Genomic DNA, 19,236 nt, shown 5'->3' with positions numbered 1-19,236 from the left:
TTCCAGAGTCAAAATTTTCCTCTTCTTTCCGCGCGATTGAGCGTTTGAAGTTGAAGGAGAGTTCGAAGCCATGGTCGAAGAAGAAGATCGTTGATGCTCGCGCGTGTGTTTGTTGATTTTTCGAAAGGAAGTGGACAAAGAAAAGGGCATGTTGGGATCATAAAATTGTGAACGCCGGACATGCGCAATCGAGACCTAAACGCGTCGTCTGTTATATTTCCGGCCGAGTGATTTTTGCGATCTTTTTTCAGAGATTCAAGCAAAACGTTACGATTTTTGAGTCACTTGAGAAAAAGTGACTCTATGTAATCGGTCAGTGTTAGTCTGTCCGGCCGGCCGACCGTCCGGCCGGCCGTCCGTAGACACCACCTTAACGTTGGACTTTTCTCGGAAACTATCAAAGCGATCGGGCTCATATTTTGTTTAGTCGTGACCTCCAATGACCTCTACACTTTAACGATGGTTTCGTTGACCTTTGACCTTTTTCAAGGTCACAGGTCAGCGTCAAAGGAAAAATTAGACATTTTTTGGACTTTTCTCGGAAACTATCAAAGCGATCGGGCTCATATTTTGTTTAGTCGTGACCTCCAATGACCTCTACACTTTAACGATGGTTTCGTTGACCTTTGACCTTTTTCAAGGTCACAGGTCAGCGTCAAAGGAAAAATTAGACATTTTATATCTTTGACAAAGTTCATCGGATGTGATTGAAACTTTGTAGGATTATTCTTTACATCAAAGTATTTACATCTGTAGCCTTTTACGAACGTTATCAGAAAAACAAGGGAGATAACTAGCCTTTTCTGTTCGGCAACACACAACTTAACGTTGGGCTTTTCTCGGAAACTATAAAAGTGACAGGGCTCAAATTTTATGTGAACGTGACTCATTGTGTTGTGAATAGCAATTTCTTCCTGTCCATCTGATGCCTCATATAATATTCAGAACTGCGAAAGTGACTCGATCGAGCGTTTGCTCTTCTTGTTTGTTAGGATTTGATTTGAAAATGTCGTTACAAGGTCGCAAATTGTAACAACTAGTCGGTCGCAAATCGGGTTCTGAGGGGAGTCGGCCATGGGGGGTGATTTATATAGCAAAACTAATCCGTCAGAAAGAATGAGGTCTGAGAAGGGAGAGGGTCTCTGATGGGGGGGTCGTTCGTCGGGAGTACCACTGTATATATATATATATATCTGAAACATGGCACAGTCGTAAAACATAACAAACAAACAAAGTATATAGGTTCCTTCCATCATTTTCACAGGCAAAATTGTCAATTTGTTTTTACTGTTCCAGTATCGTTCAGATACAGCAGTTGAATGGACAATTCAGAACCAGTCCTGGTTTCCTACTCGTTTCGCTGGTTGTCCTGTGCCATGCAGACTTGAAAACACCTGCACCTGACTTTTGAAGTGGTCGATGTTCACGTAGCAACCCTGTTACAAACAGAGGTAGAAATAAAAGTAAGCAAGCATCCTAATAAAACCTATTCTTTAACCCTTTCGCTGCCTGTAACTTGCTTTAATTGGCAACAAACCATCCAATGAACAACAACAGACAAAGAAGAACAAAAACAAACAAACAATGTGTGTGTGTGTGGTGACAAGGGCACACTGTAAGTTTTCAATTCAGGTAACTACAGGTAATGCTTTGTATGCAAATACATGTACATATATTTCCTTGCAGTGAACAGGTTAATAAAAGAAATACATAAGCTCTTACAGTAACACTCTTACAGTAACAAGCTTAACAATACTTTTAGTTTGAAGTTACAGGTGTGCTTTATTTAAGCAATGGTATAACATTTTCTTGTATGAACAAAACATGTTCAGTGTCTGTTCGTCTCCAGTGACTCCACTTTAACCCATGCCTCTCACACAGAAATCAACATTCTATATAGATCCCAGCTAAAAGAAAGCATTGAGCATCATAAAAATGACCAGCAGACTGTATCGAGGGAAGGACGGAAGTTTGTGAAACTAGACAAAGGTGACCTAGTGTCTACCAGGCACTATTTGGCACTTGCAGAAACAAGACAATTTCTCCCGGCATTCTACGATCAGGTACACGTTGTGGATTAGTTTGGTTCCAAGATTTTAACAGTTTCCCTCCATTAAGCTAGTAAAACCAGCGGGGCTGCTTCAGTACAAAATTTTCACCTATCATGTTGTACACGCATTGCCTACATTCATAGAGTCTCTGAGACTTTCTGTTCATAACCTGAGTAAATTTACCCCCATTTAGATAGATAGATAGATAATTTATTGCCAAGTGTACAATACATGAATGAACATAAAAAATACACGAGGAAAGCAGCTTGCTGTGTGATAAAAACAAAAATAAATAGCATTCATACATCACTTGAAGATTCCCTCCCTTTTAAGACCTAATTGTCTCAAATTTCTGGAGATTTTAAAAGGAAGTTTTCACTATCTCGTCTCTTCCCCCCCCCCCCCCCCCCCTTTTCCCTGCTCTATAATCTGTTGATCTACCAATTGATTGCATCATCTCACCACCACCACCACCACTGGCACGGTTGGCCTAGTGGTAAGGCGTCCGCCCCGTGATCGGGAGGTCGTGGGTTCGAACCCCGGCCGGGTCATACCTAAGACTTTAAAATTGGCAATCTAGTGGCTGCTCCGCCTGGCGTCTGGCATTATGGGGTTAGTGCTAGGACTCGTTGGTCCGGTGTCAGAATAATGTGACTGGGTGAGACATGAAGCCTGTGCTGCGACTTCTGTCTTGTGTGTGTGGCGCACGTTAAATGTCAAAGCAGCACCGCCCTGATATGGCCCTTCGTGGTCAGCTGGGCGTTAAGCAAACAAACCACCACCACCAAAAACTTTGACAACAACAAAACATTTATTTCAATACAAGTGCATATTAAGTATTACCTTTAAATGACGAACACCGCCATTGAGGTCAAAGCTTTTACGAGCATGCAGAATTCTGCGATTGTTGAAGGTCACGAGGTCACCTGGTTTCAGTTGGCACTCCACCTAACACAGCAAAACATTCAGAAACTATTGTATTTACATGTTTGAATCCGTCGCGATATAACCTTGAACGGTTGAAAACGACGTTAAACACCAAATAAAGAAAAGAAACATGTTTGAATTTTTACCTTTTCCTTTGGTATCTGTCTGTATATATACGTAAGTTCAAAACTGTATGAAAAAAATAACAACTATAAATGCAACACAGAAGTAAAATGTTAGCATAGTAAGCAATAGCATGGCAGTTGAAATTACTGTTGAAGAAGGCATGATTTACTTACAATATCTGGAGAGTACTTGATGGCTTTTGCAAATTCCTGGTATGCCTCATAGTACGGCTCCACCTCATGCTGCAACAAAGCAAAACAAATTGTCAGTCATTACTCAATGCCCTTAATTAAAACCTTGAATTTATACTAGATCTGCGTCCTCACGGCGTTCCCGCGGCGTCCAAGAAAAATAAACGCCGAGGCACACGCAGTAGAGTCTCCTACAGCGCCGGAGCAACGCGATGGCATCTCCATTTAACCTGGTGGGGTCGCCAAGAACGCCATGCAACGGCGCGCACTTTGAGCATGCACAAAGTGCGCGCCGTTGCTCGGCATTTTGATACGCGCGTGATAGGAATGCCGTACCCACGGCGCTCTGAGAAATGTACAACGCTGCGCCAACTCCGTGGAAACGCGGTACAGTGTGACAGGGGTTTAAGGGACAAAAGTAGGTGTTCTTTGCTTGGAATTCTTCTCTTTCCCTATCTTCATGACACTTTTTTTATGCTTCAAATACCAAGACTCACACACAAGAAAAACAAAGTTGAAAAAAAAGCAAAACAATATGGAGGTTCTTTCCTGCATACAGGAACGAACAGACATACAACCCAAGGCAGAGAGGCTGAAAAACTGACATAAAACAACATATGCACACACACACACACCCATGCACGCACATGCACATGTATAGTATACACAATTAGGCACACACCATTACCATGGGTGGGACTGAAAAATGTCATGAATCCTGAACCTCAACCGAACCTCCCCCCCCCCAAAAAAAAGGCCATAATCGAATCCGGATTTCTGGCATATACCAGAAGAATCCCACCCATGCATTACCTGTTCCACAGCCAGTGGTCCTTCAAAAGCAGGTGCCCAGTTCACTGCAACAATCTGAGAAAAAACCAGACACAATTCTCAACTCATCTTCAACATGAATTTATACCTTTTTTCTTTTTTTTTTGTTGCAAAAGGAAGACTAATTTCATTTGCAGATCAAAGTTCATGGTTGCACTGTGTTTACCTCTTGATACTGGTTGAGAACAATATGAGGCCTTTGGTACTTCATTTCCACTGGAAAGTCTCTGAAGAGAAAAAAGGAGAAACATTTATGATTAATCCCTTTTGGTAAGAAAAACAAATTCAGACACACAGATGGCAATTACAATTACACATCGTTACATGCACAAAAGCAACAAACAAAAATCTATATTTATCTTTCCTTGTTACCCACTCCCACCCTCCTGCCCCCTCTCTTTCTCTTTCTTTTGACAACTGCTCTTTTTGTTCAAAAGTTCAGGATCTGAAAGTTTCTCTGCTGAAAATGTTTACACCTTTTTTCATCAGCAAACAGAAGAAAATTCTTCATCTTGGTATTGTTCTCTTCTGATTAAAAAATGACAAGTTTGTATATATCTGTGTGCGCAAAAAGGCAGCATCAATGGACCCAAAGCAAAATCAAATTAATAAACAAAGAATAGGAACAATCTGGAAAGCACTGTTACCTTGCATAGTGTATTTTCTGAAATGTTGCAGGAATTTGCGAAAGGGTGTGGAATTTGTTTGGGTGAGATTTGCGGAATGCTTCAGCAACATGGAACACATCCAGAAAATGGCTCTCTCCCCCTTCCACACACTCATCAAACCTGAAAATAAACACATGAGTGACATTGTGAGAACCAGAAATGCTTTCCCTCTTGAAATTTGTTCATTAGATATTTTTTATCTGTTTTTAGTGCTACAAACTCAGGCATGGGCTATTCCACATGAAACATACCTGGCAGTTATGAATCTGGAGTTTCTCTTGTCATTATAATCTCAAGAGAACTTTTTTTTTTAAATTGCACCAAGAAGATTTGTCCACACATTTAAATTAGTTAACAAGTTCTCTCCATGACATATGCTTGACAGTTTTGAATCAGCAGATTCTCTTGTCATTATAGTTGTAAGAGAACTTGTTTTTTTAATACTTCACCAAGAAGACCTTTACTGCATAAACTGGTTCAATTGTTAAAATATTACACCAAGAAGACCTTTACTGCATAAACTGGTCAACAACTTCTCCCGATCTAGATGAATATGTTTGAAACTTGTGAATCAGCACTTTCTCCTGTCATAGTGGCAAGAGAGTCGCAAGTTGTCCACCTGAGACAATGAAGGAACTGTAGACCAGGCGGAGATTCATAGTACAGTGGAACCCCTCTCTAGCGACCTTGAAAATGTTGACAAAAATCGGTCCTTATGGAGGGGGGTCCTTACAGAGGGAGGGGGCGGGGCCACAAAGAAAGTCACCTCAGATTTTCTTAAAAAAAGAAAACAGAGAAGTTTGAGTTGCTGACGACCGTTTCCTCAAGCAAACTGCTTCGATTTCATGTTTGACATTGTCGATGGTGTCCACCAGTTCTGGTGCATGTTTCAATGCAAAAAGAGTTAGTTTCTGAGCAAGCATTTCTTTACAGCAGTCCCTGCAATGATGAAGGCCCTCCGAGAGAGAGAGTGAAAAATCGGCCACCGTTCTCAGCATCGCGTATCTGTGTGTAACCTCTTTCATTGACAAGATACTCTTGTTTCCCTGCAGCCTTGACCAGTGAGTCGGTTACCTAATCTGTGAACCCTTCAGTTGTGTTGCTTTGTCAAAAGTTAGACACAGTCAACTAGTTTTGCTCTGAGTGAACAGTGCAGCTGGCCTCAATTAGCCGGTGACACCTCTCTGGCCACAGCACCAAACAGTACATGGCTGGGGGGAGAGAGAGAGAGAGAGAGAGGGGGGGGTAGCTGGCTAAACTCAGTGGGGTGTCCGGTGTCACTGCAGTCAGCAGGAAGAGCATTGGAGAGAAATAGAGAGGTGTACTCTTCCAAACAATTTCCAAGGATCAGTTGTCAGGGCTTAGGGTAGTCAGTGAGGGAGAGTGAGAGCGGTTTGTGTACAGTCCGACTGAAGAGTGAAAAGTCACTGCCACAAGATCGGCATGCAGTCAATAAAGCCAGACAAGAAGGAAGATTATGACATGCGGCTCTATCTGCTGGTTTTTTTTTTATTCAAACTGGTTTTCAACGCTTATTCTCACAAAGCATCTGCACACCTGCCTCTGCCTCTGTGCTGTGTTTGTGCGGCTGCTTTCGTATGATGTCGGTGCATGGTGAGTGCGTTCACTGCCTTGAGTCACCACTTCCCCACCTTTTTCAGAATGTTTTCTTGGAGTTGGATAATTCTTTGAATTTGCGATTTTCCAACATCAAGACTTTTTGCAATCGCGATGGCAGTTTCTCCCTTTTTGTGTCTGTTCACAACATTCACTCGATTTTCGAGAGTTAAATATTTTCTTTTCTTTGTAGACGCCATGTCGATCTCCACTGCTCTTCTGTCCAAAGACTGTCTATTCTGACTGAACGGTGTGTGTTGGTCACGTGAGTTTGTTTTCTCGATGATTGGTTTGTGATGTTTACTCAGCCCACCCAACCATCACACCTCTCAGCGGTTAATTAGTGCCTTTGCTTACGCAAGACGGTTATAACTGGTTTGTCAGTGATGCGTTACGCTGACTGAGTCTTGGCTTTGTCTGACAAAGTCGTTACACAAGCTGTTAGGTCGGTCCTTAGACGTTAGAGCGGGGTGGTCGCTACACTGGTGACAACTATATAAGGAAACACATCGGTTAAAAAAAAAGGGTCGTTGTGGCGGGGTAGTCCTTAGAGAGGGGGGTCGTTGTGAGGGGTTCCACTGTAGATGAGATCCATGTGAAAGTCCAGACCCACTGTGCTGTAGGCTACGTTGATGGGTTTAGGTGTGCTGATCACATCCCACGTCTGAAATAATATATATAGTCACTGTCCTTGCACAGAACGACTACTCTCATGAAGTATTGTTTTTGACCCCATCCACCCCCATCCCGAACCACTGATCACAGTGACATTTTCCATGCAGGCTTGAGGTTCAAGCAGTGTAATAGTTTTGCAATGAAATAATGATTCTGTATTTTGAAAGACATCTGTTGTGTGTAGGTGTTCCAAGCCTTTACAAACATCCACAGCTGCAATCGCCTACCAGTAAATCATATAATAATCACTTCATAACTTTTTTCAAGCAAACAGTTAATACTGTAAAAACAAAACAAAAATAATAAACAAAAGCATGACTTTACCTCACCATAAATCAGATCTTCTGCGGGTCCAATGTGTTCAGCAATCTGGGGGCAAAGACAAAAATATCTTTATAATAAAAAAAATCAGATGTTTACACAATCAAACTCTGTTTGTGCCTTTTTTTTACAAATCCAAAAACATACTTTTCTTTACAGTTACATATATATGTACATATATATCAAGGTCAAACTGGCTGAATATCAACCGCCTTAACCCCTTCACTGCCCACCCCGTATGTAATACGTGGTCATTTTCTGTTTATCGTACGCCCATAACCGTATCTCATTCGTGGGATTTGTGTCAACAACATTTCAGGAGGTAACCACTGTCCAAGTACTTGTAGGGGTTCTAAACACAGTTCTTTCCCATAGACCATTCGGATAAGTTACTACCACTGTGGCAGTGAAGGGGTAAATCATCTTTTTAAAAAAAACTCTGTGTTGGAAAAAAAAAAGTCTATGAAAGAGTTTGTGTTCAGTTCCCTTCACTGACACAGCCTTTATGCACAGCCATATGTGAAGAGGACTGAAGCACAAAGCTTCCCTGTCCGCAGTTAAGTGTTAACAATAAAACCATGTCTTTGCCTTCTGCACCATGTTGTCCTCTGTGGGGACATCTTTCATCAGACTGACTCCAGCTTCGTTGATCTGCCTCAGCCATCTGTGGAGGTGTAAGTATTGATAGAGAACAAATGGGCACTGTAAGATAAACAAGCACATACACTTAACGCTGCAGAAAAAGTCTGTTAACTGTAATCTGCTCCACAAAAATCAGGGCTGGTAAATTTTGTTTCAATACTTTTTTTATTTGTTGTTCCATTTTACCCCTCAACCCCAACCCCATACAAATGGTAGGGTTGGCAGCATGACAGAATCAGTAAGGCTACATTAAACACAGAGTATTGTTCTTCTTTTTATATTTAGTCAAGTTTTGACTAAATATTTTAACATCGAGGGGGAATCGAAACGAGGGTCGTGGTGTATGTGCGTGTGTGTGTGTGTCTGTGTGTCTGTGTGTGTGTGTAGAGCGATTCAGACTAAACTACTGGACCGATCTTTATGAAATTTGACATGAGAGTTCCTGGGTATGAAATCCCCGAACGTTTTTGGCTCACGTAAGTGTAGCCTATGCGATCATAACTTTGTCTGTCTGTGCGTTTGTGCGTGTGTGTGTGTGTGTGTTTGTGCGTGCGTGTGTGTGTATGTCTGTGGTAGAAACTCTAACATTTGAAGACGTCACATTACATTGACGTCACATTATGACGTAAGAGGGTTAGACGTCACGCGAAGGAAGTACTGAAAGTCTCGGTCATTATTATTTTGAGCGCGCCGAGACTAGTTGGCAGTCGTGTCCTGTAAGTAGGCTACATGCAGACAGACAGATCTAGATCTAGTGTCTCGCTTTCTTGCACAGTTTCACCTATGCTCTTTCTGTGTGTGTGTGTGTGTGTGTGTGTGTGTGTGTGTGTGTGTGTGTGTGTGTGTGTGTGTGTGTGTATGTGTGACGGAATGATTGAGTTTGTGTTACTGTTTGTCGATTTCTTACGTGAGCCTTGATGGCTTCGCCTCTTGTTTTCATTTTTTTGATAAATGTCTTTGATGACGTCATATCCGGCTTTTCGTGAAAGTTGAGGCGGCACTGTCACGCCCTCATTTTTCAACCAAATTGGTTGAAATTTTGGTCAAATAATCTTCGACGAAGCCCGGACTTCGGTATTGCATTTCAGCTTGGTGGCTTAAAAATTAATTAATGACTTTGGTCATTAAAAATCTGAAAATTGTAAAAAAAAATAAACATTTATAAAACGATCCAAATTTACGTTTATCTTATTCTCCATCATTTGCTGATTCCAAAAACATATAAATATGTTATATTCGGATTAAAAACAAGCTCTGAAAATTAAATATATAAAAATTATTATCAAAATTAAATTGTCCAAATCAATTTAAAAACACTTTCATCTTATTCCTTGTCGGTTCCTGATTCCAAAAACATATAGATATGATATGTTTGGATTAAAAACACGCTCAGAAAGTTAAAACAAAGAGAGGTACAGAAAAGCGTGCTATCCTTCTTAGCGCAACCACTACCCCGCTCTTCTTGTCAATTTCACTGCCTTTGCCATGAGCGGTGGACTGACGATGCTACGAGTATACGGTCTTGCTGAAAAATGGCATTGCGTTCAGTTTCATTCTGTGAGTTCGACAGCTACTTGACTAAATATTGTATTTTTGCCTTACGCGACTTGTTTATTATTTTTTTATCATTTTTTTTTTACAAACTATAATTATTCTCTTGCTGGATGCAAAACCAAATGTCCACAATGTCCTCCTTTATCTGCATCCCTGTTGGCCAATATTTGTGGATAAACTCCCCCAAAATGATCTGTTCTTCTTGTTCAGCATGCTCACTTGCATGAATCATTTGTCACATTAATGAAATACTCTGTGTACCTGAGGACCCCATCACTTGTTTTGATCAAGTCACTGTAGTAGAGCTGTGGTATGGCCTGGGCACAAACAGAAGAGAACACGACATGATCACTCATCAGTGCAATTAGTTTATCTCTCACTCATGTCAGGAACAAAACATGCATGGCCAAGTAAGGAGGGCGGACACGTACAATCTCATTTCAAGTGCAATACTGATATTTAATTAACAGCACAGCTGCATCCAGCCAATGTTGTTTTCAGGCTCAGAGAATAATGAGTCCGTTGGGCCTGGACTGAAAATATAGATTGTTCGAAGTATCCAGGCAACAACAACAAAAAATGGTTGAGTCAAAAGACCTCCTACATGTCCAAAGTATTTGGTTGGTCCTAAGAGTGTCCTTTCATCGCAGGTAATACTGTATGCTTACAGACTTGAAAATCAACTTGCACAACCAATAAAAAGGTCTGTAATAATTATTAATACCTGTGCAGGCGGTCCGAGTTTGACCGATTCTCGCTTGATGCTCAGATAGTCTGATTCATAGCAGTTGGTTTGTAGGAAAGAGAGGGGCACATGACCCACATGTGGTGGGCTTCCTTTCCACTGAATTTCAAGATGGTCTCCTTTTAAACACAATGAAATAAGTCATGCAAGGCAATATCAAAACATTCAGTCAATCTATCAGCCTAAAACTAACAAAATTGAAATTGAACATCCTATATGACCGGGCCGAGACTAGTACGTCATGGGCTGGCCAAAACCCTTTGACAAAACTGACTCGGTGGTGTTGGTCACCAACCTTTATTTGCATAAAACAGATTTTATTTATTTTTGAGCACATTTTCAATTAAAACACATCATATGTACATGTATATTTGGATTCAGGAAATAATAAGGAATGCAATGAAACAATTCTTGAATGTTTTGCAATTCATTTTCAAGCAGAATTTTAATTACATGTACCATCAATGCAGACTTTTTCAATGGAGACATGATGAGACACAGTCGCTGGGTCAATCAACTTCTGCCCACTGTGTTCCTGCATGCAGTGTCCACAGTGACAGCTGTGCCGCAGCCAAATACTGTGAAACCTGAAACAATGGTCAACTTCATTTCACTTATTAAAAACCTTTTTTTTTTAAATGGACAGATAAGCATTGGCACATGCCACTGGTTTGAGACAAACAATCTATACTACAGCAAAGAATGAGAAACATTGGTAAGACCTCAACTCTCTCCCTGACCCCTCCTGTTCCCAAAAAGAAAGTAATTTCATGTGCCTGTGTTCAAGGCCTAAATTTAACTGCTGTTAGATACATGTAATGTATCTGTTTTCAATATCCACATTTACACTCTTGAGTCTTGTTTAAACTCTCAGTTTTGTCCTTTATATCTCCTGAGGAGTATTTCATTTCAGTGTTGTTCAAACTTGATTATTTTTAAGATCTTTATTTCTTCTCTTTTTGTTTTTAAGGGGAGATAAACAATGTAGGAGGATGTGATTAAAGCAGAAAAGAACCTTTGCATAGGGTGGAACTTACACATACACATGCAGACACGCACACACACAAACACACACAGACACACACGTTACCTTGACTTTGATCCATCCTTCCATGTAACTGTCAGCGTCTTTCCTACAGAGTCCAGTGCTAGCAGCACTTTAGATGCATCATATGTAGACTAACAACAGAGAAATAAACAAACATTGTCCTTTTTGAAAAGCTGCTGGAAATGTGAAACAGACACCAGGGCTGAGGTGCATGAAGAGAAACTGGGTGCCACCTAAATCGGTGGCACGGTACCCAGCTGCGACGTCAGATTAGTTGAAAATGTGATTTGTGGTGATTTCAACCAAACAGACCCCGTGGCTTGCTAACACCCAGTTGGGTGGCACCCAGTTTCGCTTTGTGCATATTAGCCCTTGTGCCTGTAAATTCTTCAGCTTCCATCCCTCCAAAAGCAAAGGAAATGTACACCATTGAAATATAACTTTAACAAATAAACAGAACAGCAGTTGGTGAACTAAAATGTCTGTTTAACTGAAATGGTGCAGGTGTTCCACAAAGCATAAGAAGGGGTTGGGAGGCTACAAAGATGGGAGTGGTTAGTGTGGAGTTGTGTGTTTGTATTTGATTGCCTGATTGCTTGCTTGATTGCTTGCGTAGGCTCTTCCTTGGTACAGATTGCTTGCTTGATTAATTGATATGGTTTGACTGATATGTCAACTGATTTGAGGGTGTGATTTATTGATGATGTGGCGAGGATTCTATGTGCAAGTGGGCAACATGCTATGAATGTAACATGTACACGTACTTCATAAAAATGAAGAGAAAAGTGAACGATTGGTTTGATCTTGCTTTACGGTTGCATGGGATGGGGTGGGGTGGGGGGGGGGTTAAGGGAGGGGGCGAAGGGGGAGGGAGGGGGGAGGGGGTGATCAGGGACTCAGTAAGTATTGTTATTATGAAAATAAGAGAGAGGAAAGACACTATATTGCCCCAAAATACACACATTTTTGGTAGTTGGAGCAGCTGTACTGGAGTAGCGGACTGCATAATTGTGTTGAAACATCGGTTCGCTCTGAGACACTGGTGGCAGAGAGAAAATAGTAAGTGGTGTCAAGCGATATAAAACATTGTTGTCAATCTGGCGGCCTGAAACTAAAAGATAATAGAACACCTGGGATCAGTCATCACTGAGACTACATGTACTATATAAGGCCTGGCTATCCAAAACCAGTTTTCTCTATATTTCAGCACATTTTCAGAGCAATAATTCTAATTATTTCATTTTCAAGCAGAATTTTAATGAACAATTTGGTCAAATAATGTGTAAGCTTCTGAGCTGAAATGCAATCCCATAGCCCGCACTAGATTGTCTGACCGTTAAAATACGATTCAAATGATTTGATAAAAATTAAGTGGAAGTGCAATACCAATAAGGCACTGCATACCCAGCGAAGGACAAATCAGCGCTCGCTCGCTCTCTCGCTCTTTAGGCCAAAAAAAAAAATAGGTCTGTTTACGGTAACCCGACCGACCCTATTTTTTTCGCGCGACCCCAGACTTTTTTATGGCATTTGGGGAAAAAAAAAAAAAAAAATCTTTTGGTTTTTTTTGCAAAATAACGTAAAAATATGGTTTTTTGGAAAAAAAAAAAAAAAAAATAAAAATCCCGACCTACCGACCCTATTTATTTTGGCCTATGTTACCGTAAACAGACTTTTTGTTTTTTTTTGCCTTATCTCTCTCTCTGTCAATCCAGTGGTTATACAATTAAACAATCCATCCATCATCCATCTCTCTGTCAACCCAATTCACACACACATACACACCACACACCACACACACACACTCATACTGATATGCACATTAACAGATGGACACACACACTTCTTACAAACAAATACACATACACAAACACACAGTCTCTCTCTCTCTCTTACACACACACATACATATACATACACACACATCAAGTTATGACATACACAAAGCCCGGACACCCACAAACACACTCTCTCTCTCTCTCTCTCTCTCTCTCTCAGTCTCTCTCTCTCTCTCACACACACACACACATACATACACTTACACATACGCATGCCCACACATACGCTCTCTACATACCCCCCCCCCCCCCCCACTGACACACACACACACACATTTACGCTCTCTCTTTCTCACACACACACACACACACACACACTGGGATAACCATTTTACATTTACTGAAAAATCTCCCTGCAAAAACAACACCTTTACAAGACTATTCACCTCTCTTCTAATGTGTTGAGTTGCAATGTCATAACTTTTCCTTTTCCGGATATTTAGAGCATGTCGGTGGCAATGAAAAGGTGGCATAGGCCTAAATAAGAACTTACAGGTTGAGCAAACACACACACTAGCAAACACGAAAAGAAAAGGTAAGGTGATTCCCTCTCGCCTCCGCTTCCAAACAGGAAGGTGTCACAGCTAGGTGATAACTTGTTTTGGCGTTATAGATGTAATTTACATACGATATTTGCATTGGACATAAAACAAATTTAAAAAGATTAACTCACACACTCACTCACACTTGTAAACCTTTACAAACAAACACACACATTCTCTCTCTCTCTCTCTCTAACTCACACATACATACACATAAACACACACACTTACACGCAAACACACACACACGCAAACGCACACACACAAACACTCACCGTGCACTGATGCACACACACACACATAGGCCTACACACTATCTTTTCTCTCTCTCTGAGTCTCTCTCTGGAACACACATGCACACACAGACGCGCGCGCACTCACATGCACACACACAATACGTGACACATACGTGCACACAAACATGCACACTGACACGCCACGCGCGCGAGAGAAAGGCCCCAGAGGGGATGACGTCACGACGCATTGACCGTCGTCTACTTGCGCGAGCATTATGTTGAAGACAAATTCAAAGACATTTATCGAACAAAATGGAATTCATGTGTCCAGAAGAATTCACATGCAAAGTTTATTGACCATCTGCTCGGTAGTTTACACATCATCAGTCACCTCGCTTTGATTCCCAGCGACAAAGTCAAAAAAGAAACAGTAGAACTAGAAGCAGTTTTTGTCAACAGTAATTCATCTCATCACAGCATTCAAGTCTGTGCTATAGTGATAGAGTTGCATGAAATAGTTATTGTGCAATAAGCAGATATTCCTGCTGGTTTTGAATTTCCATAACCAAATACTTTTTTTTCACATTGAATCTGTTACTCACAAACCCGAGGGCGACACAGAGCTGAGAGCTTGCAGTTGCTTCCCCTGTGTTTAGCTGTGCAACCGACGAAAGCTGAAATGCGACGTTGGGCCGCACTTCTCCACGCCATTTTCTCTCTTGATCACTGAAATAAGATCAATTTTTGTGTCTTGTCATTGTAAAGGCAATCATCAATGACTCTGTGTGAAGACAGCGCTTCTCTGCAATATTAGCATTCGCAGGCACTGTCAATGGCACTGTCATGATCAAGGCCGGGGTCACTGAACTCTATGCTTAGCGGATTACGACTTTATTCAGTTATTCTGCGGAAAAACAGAAATGCTGCAGAATAAATGCAGACAATTTCTGCAGCATTTCCAGCATTTATATTTTTCCGCAGAATAACTGAATAAAATCATAATCCGCTAAGGATAGAACCGCTCCGGCCTTAAACCGTGATTTCAGACGGCGGAACGCCGCATCAGTGAAGCGGGCCGGCCGCCGAGTAGGCCGCACTGAACATCTAATTTTTCTAAAGTGTGTGTGTGACGGTGTGTGTGTGTGTGTGTGCGTGTGTGTGTGTGTGTGTGTGTGTGTGTGAATAATGCTTATTAATTCTGTTAATTGATTTTTGATGTGTTAGTGCACAGCCCGTTTAGTGTCCCGATTAATGATAGAGCGAGAATGGTTCAATTCAACATAATTCGATAAAACTTTATTATCTAAATGGAACAAACAGAGATTTTTCTTTAGGCTCGTGTACGAAATAACATCACATAAAAACACACTGTCAAAACATTTAGACACACAAAAGTACACATCTCTCTGTGAGATAATATTCAATACTCAGTGAATCCATGTTGATATTGCAAAAAGTGTTGTCGTTGTTGTACATACCCATTTGGTTAATCAATTCGATGAAATATGTTTCTAGGGCCGGGAGACAGAAATAATAATAATAATAATAATAATAATAATAATAATAATAATAATAATAATAATAATAATAATAATAATAATAATAATAATAATAATAATGGACATTTGCTATAGCGCATAATCATATATATGCTCAATGCGCTTTACATATTAATTTCTGCCGTGTGAGATGAAATTTTTTACACAATATATCACGCATTCACATCGGCCAGCAAACCTCAAGCCTATTAGGGCGAGCATTCACCTTTCACGGCCTTTATTCCAAGTCACACGGGTATTTGGTGGACATTTTTAGCTATGCCTATACAATTTTGCCAGGAAAGACCCTTTTGTCAATCGTGGGATCTTTAACGTGCACACCCCTATGTAGTGTACAACGAAGGGACCTCGGTTTTTCGTCTCATCCGAAAGACTAGCACTTGAACCCACCACCTAGGTTAGGAAAGCCGGGGGAGAAAATTGCTAACGCCCTGACCCAGGGTCGAACTCGCAACCTCTCGCTTCCGAGCGCAAGTGCGTTAATTACCACGTTAAAATTAATATTAAAAGTCCTACGGTTTTGAGCCACCCAGTCCATATAAAGCCGGACAGAGAAGAGCCTAGAGACTCAGTGACACGGCTGAGGGAGGGGGAGGGCGAGAGAGAGATATAGTGAGTGAGACTTATAGAGAGCTCTAGAGCGGAGTTAGAGCAGTGACTGAAGCAAAGTGAGAACGCGTGTGTGTGTGTGCCGTTTGTGTTTGTGTTTGTTTGTGTGTCAGTGTGTGTGTGTCACGTGTGTATGTGTGTCAGTGTTAGAGAGAGACTGAGAGAGAGGGAGGAAGTGAGGCCGGAGAGAGAGCCGCCTGATGATAAGACTGAAGAGCGTTTTGATTGACAGTTAGTAGAAATATGCGACCTGTATTAGTGATATATACCCCTCCCACCCCCACCCCATTGAAATGAACTTTGTGTTTACTCAATACAATGTCTTACGTCTCTCTCTCTCTCTCGAGTCTCTCTCTCAGTCTCTCTCTCACACACACCGCGGCTGACACACACCGCACACACACACACACACATACTGCACACACACATACACTGCCGGACACACACACACACACACACACAGTGGCACACACACTGACACGCACACACACAGGCTCAGCCTGGCACTGACACTGACTGACACACTGATAATACTGTACATACCAGACTGACTTTACAGCACCTAACTCATACAAATCTGCACATGGGAGAGACTCGGTGCCTGCTCAGTCACCCCGGCAAAACTGACTTAAAATCCGATGACAGTCAGTTGTGCCAAATCCAACCGACTTTTTGTGTGATCATGTGACAATAGCGTTTTTATGTTAGTGTGCCAATGCACTACTGGCGTGAGTAAAACCAGTTTTTGACACAGGAACTTGACTTGAATTCGAAACACGACCTACTGTTTGCCGGTGTGACGTTTTCATCTTTCGCCGTGTTGATATTTCGCTTCTCGGCCTCGTTGATCTAGTATAAACTCTACACTGAACAAAAAACCATCCTTCGATAGTACTGATGAGCGACCTTGTGTACCTTACATGGGGCCAAATTTGTCCAACCAATTTGTTTTATTTAACTTAGAAATTTGATTCATCCTAAAATGTTTTCCTTCTTACTCAAGGGACGTAACCACTCAATATACGTTTTCGAAGAATTCGATTTTTGGGGTGAAATCTATTAAATTTTACCACCAATTTTCTTCACATGCAAGAAACTGACATGCTTTTCGTCCATAAATAATTTCACTTCTTAATTTTACCAGGAAACAACATTTCAGTCTTGAGTATATGTCGAGGGGGAAATATGTACACAGGCGAAAGATGAAATCGTGACACCGGTATAACCACAGCCCCGCCAGGGAGTTTTAGCCCCGTCAGCCGTAGGGGAAAGGCTCCTAATATGGACCGGTTCCTAATATGGACCACCTAGAGCGCTCAAAACAATTTTATTCGCTTTATTCACCCTCTCTGGATAAGTTGCACATGTCAAAACAGTTTCAGAAACACAAAACTGTAGGCGACTACAGCAAGAGGTCAAGTTCCACATCAGAGACGCCCACAAGCAGTACATGGAAGACATCGTCAGTGAAGACTTCACTACAAACAGCAAGAAGTTCTGGGCCTACGTGAAAAGCAAGGGGCAAGACTCTGCTGGAGTTTCACCACTGAAGAACGCAGATGGCTTCCTGCAGAGCGACAGCGCCAAGAAGGCGGAGATCCTGAACGAACAGTTCCAGAGGGCGTTCACCACCGAGGACACATCTCGCATCCCCAGTATGGGCGACAGCCCTTTCCCGGCGATGGATGATATCCACATTGACGAAGGTGGTGTCCGCAAGCTCCTGAGGAACCTGAAGACGGACAAGGCAACTGGACCAGATTCCATTCCAGCCTTCATCTTGAAGATGGCTGCTGACCAACTGGCGCCCATCCTTGTTCGACTGTTCCAGCTCTCGTTGGATACTGGGGAGGTCCCGCTTGACTGGCGCCAGGCCTGGGTGGTGCCTATCTTCAAGAAAGGGGAACGACACCTTGCAGCCAACTACCGCCCTGTCTCGCTCATCTCCATCACCTGCAAGATACTCGAGCACGTGGTGCACAGCTCCATCATGAAGCACTTTGACCACCATGCCATCCTTACCAACTGTCAACATGGCTTTCGGCGTAAACGCTCATGCGAAACCCAGCTCATCGTCACAGTCCATGAAATTGCCCGGCAGCTAGCAGAGGGAGCCCAGGTTGACGCCATCCTGTTGGACTTCTCCAAAGCCTTCGACAAGGTGCCCCACGCCCGCCTGCTCACGAAACTGGCTTACTACGGAGTGAGAAACGACACCCTCAAGTGGATCTCTGCCTTCCTCAGTCAGCGTCAACAGCAGGTGGCCTTGGAGGGCGTCCTATCGTCTCCAGTCGGAGTGCAGTCCGGAGTTCCGCAGGGGACCGTCCTGGGTCCTCTCCTGTTTTTAGCCTTCATCAACGACCTCCCTGAATCCGTTCAGTTCAGCAGCGTCAAACTCTTTGCAGACGACTCCCTACTCTTCAAACGAATATCCTCTCCAGCGGACAGTCTGCAGCTCCAACAGGACCTATCCAGCCTCGAACAGTGGGAATCAACATGGCAGATGGAGTTCAACCCCAGCAAGTGCACCGTCATCCGCATTGCCCCGAACAAGAAGAAGCCCATCCTGCCAACTTCCTACAGCCTCCATGGACAGACTCTGGAAACAACACCATCCAGCAAGTACCTAGGGGTCTTAATCTCCGATGACCTGTCCTGGAGCAGCCACGTGCAAGCGACTGTCAACAAGGGCAACAGAACTGTGGGCTTCTTGCGGCGGAACTTCCGGGAGTGCACCACCACCGTCAGAGCTGCTACGTACAAGGCCATGGTCAGACCGGTCCTTGACTACGCCTCGCCAGTCTGGGACCCGATCTCTCAGAAAGACGTCACGGAGCTTGAAAAAGTCCAACGCAGAGCAGCCCGTTACGTCCACAACAACTACAGCGATCGGACCCCAGGCTGTGTGACCAGCATGCTGAAGACCCTCCAATGGGAACCACTCGCCGACAGAAGACTCGCCAACCGCCTCACTATGCTCTACAAGATCAACAACGGCATAGTCGACATCAACAAGGCCGAGTTCTACACCTCTGGCGACAGCCGCACCAGAGGAG

At 42.6% G+C, this 19,236-nt stretch overlaps 2 protein-coding genes across 6 annotated transcripts in view; one reads left to right on the top strand and one right to left on the bottom strand.

The window, feature by feature from the left end:
- LOC138952465 (protein phosphatase 1 regulatory subunit 37-like) overlaps positions 1–19,236 on the top strand; it is a 47,640-nt gene that overhangs the window by 27,256 nt on the left and 1,148 nt on the right. The gene's annotated exons all lie outside the window — the stretch shown is intronic.
- Positions 308–16,977, bottom strand: LOC138952468 (gamma-butyrobetaine dioxygenase-like). Of its 4 annotated transcripts, XM_070324142.1 has the most exons (17): positions 16,724–16,977; positions 14,615–14,738; positions 12,359–12,435; positions 11,439–11,527; positions 10,808–10,935; positions 10,328–10,467; positions 9,865–9,920; positions 7,996–8,071; positions 7,411–7,455; positions 6,995–7,075; positions 5,414–5,457; positions 4,774–4,914; positions 4,293–4,353; positions 4,109–4,162; positions 3,278–3,346; positions 2,895–2,999; positions 309–1,436 (listed from the first exon to the last, which is right to left on the bottom strand). In XM_070324142.1, exons 2-17 carry the CDS (start codon positions 14,721–14,723, stop codon positions 1,329–1,331), a joined length of 1,383 nt encoding a protein of 460 aa, XP_070180243.1. In that variant the 5' UTR covers positions 14,724–14,738; positions 16,724–16,977; the 3' UTR covers positions 309–1,328. The 4 variants fall into 4 exon arrangements, with proteins under 4 accessions (XP_070180244.1, XP_070180243.1, XP_070180242.1 ...); XM_070324141.1 differs by lacking the exon at positions 16,724–16,977 and having other exon boundaries at positions 14,615–14,865; XM_070324144.1 differs by lacking the exons at positions 14,615–14,738; positions 16,724–16,977 and adding an exon at positions 13,728–13,794 and having other exon boundaries at positions 310–1,436.

The sequence above is a fragment of the Littorina saxatilis genome, linkage group LG17 (assembly GCF_037325665.1).
Source record: "Littorina saxatilis isolate snail1 linkage group LG17, US_GU_Lsax_2.0, whole genome shotgun sequence".
Classification (NCBI taxonomy): domain Eukaryota; kingdom Metazoa; phylum Mollusca; class Gastropoda; order Littorinimorpha; family Littorinidae; genus Littorina; species Littorina saxatilis.
This window is presented reverse-complemented; position numbering and strand designations above follow the sequence as displayed.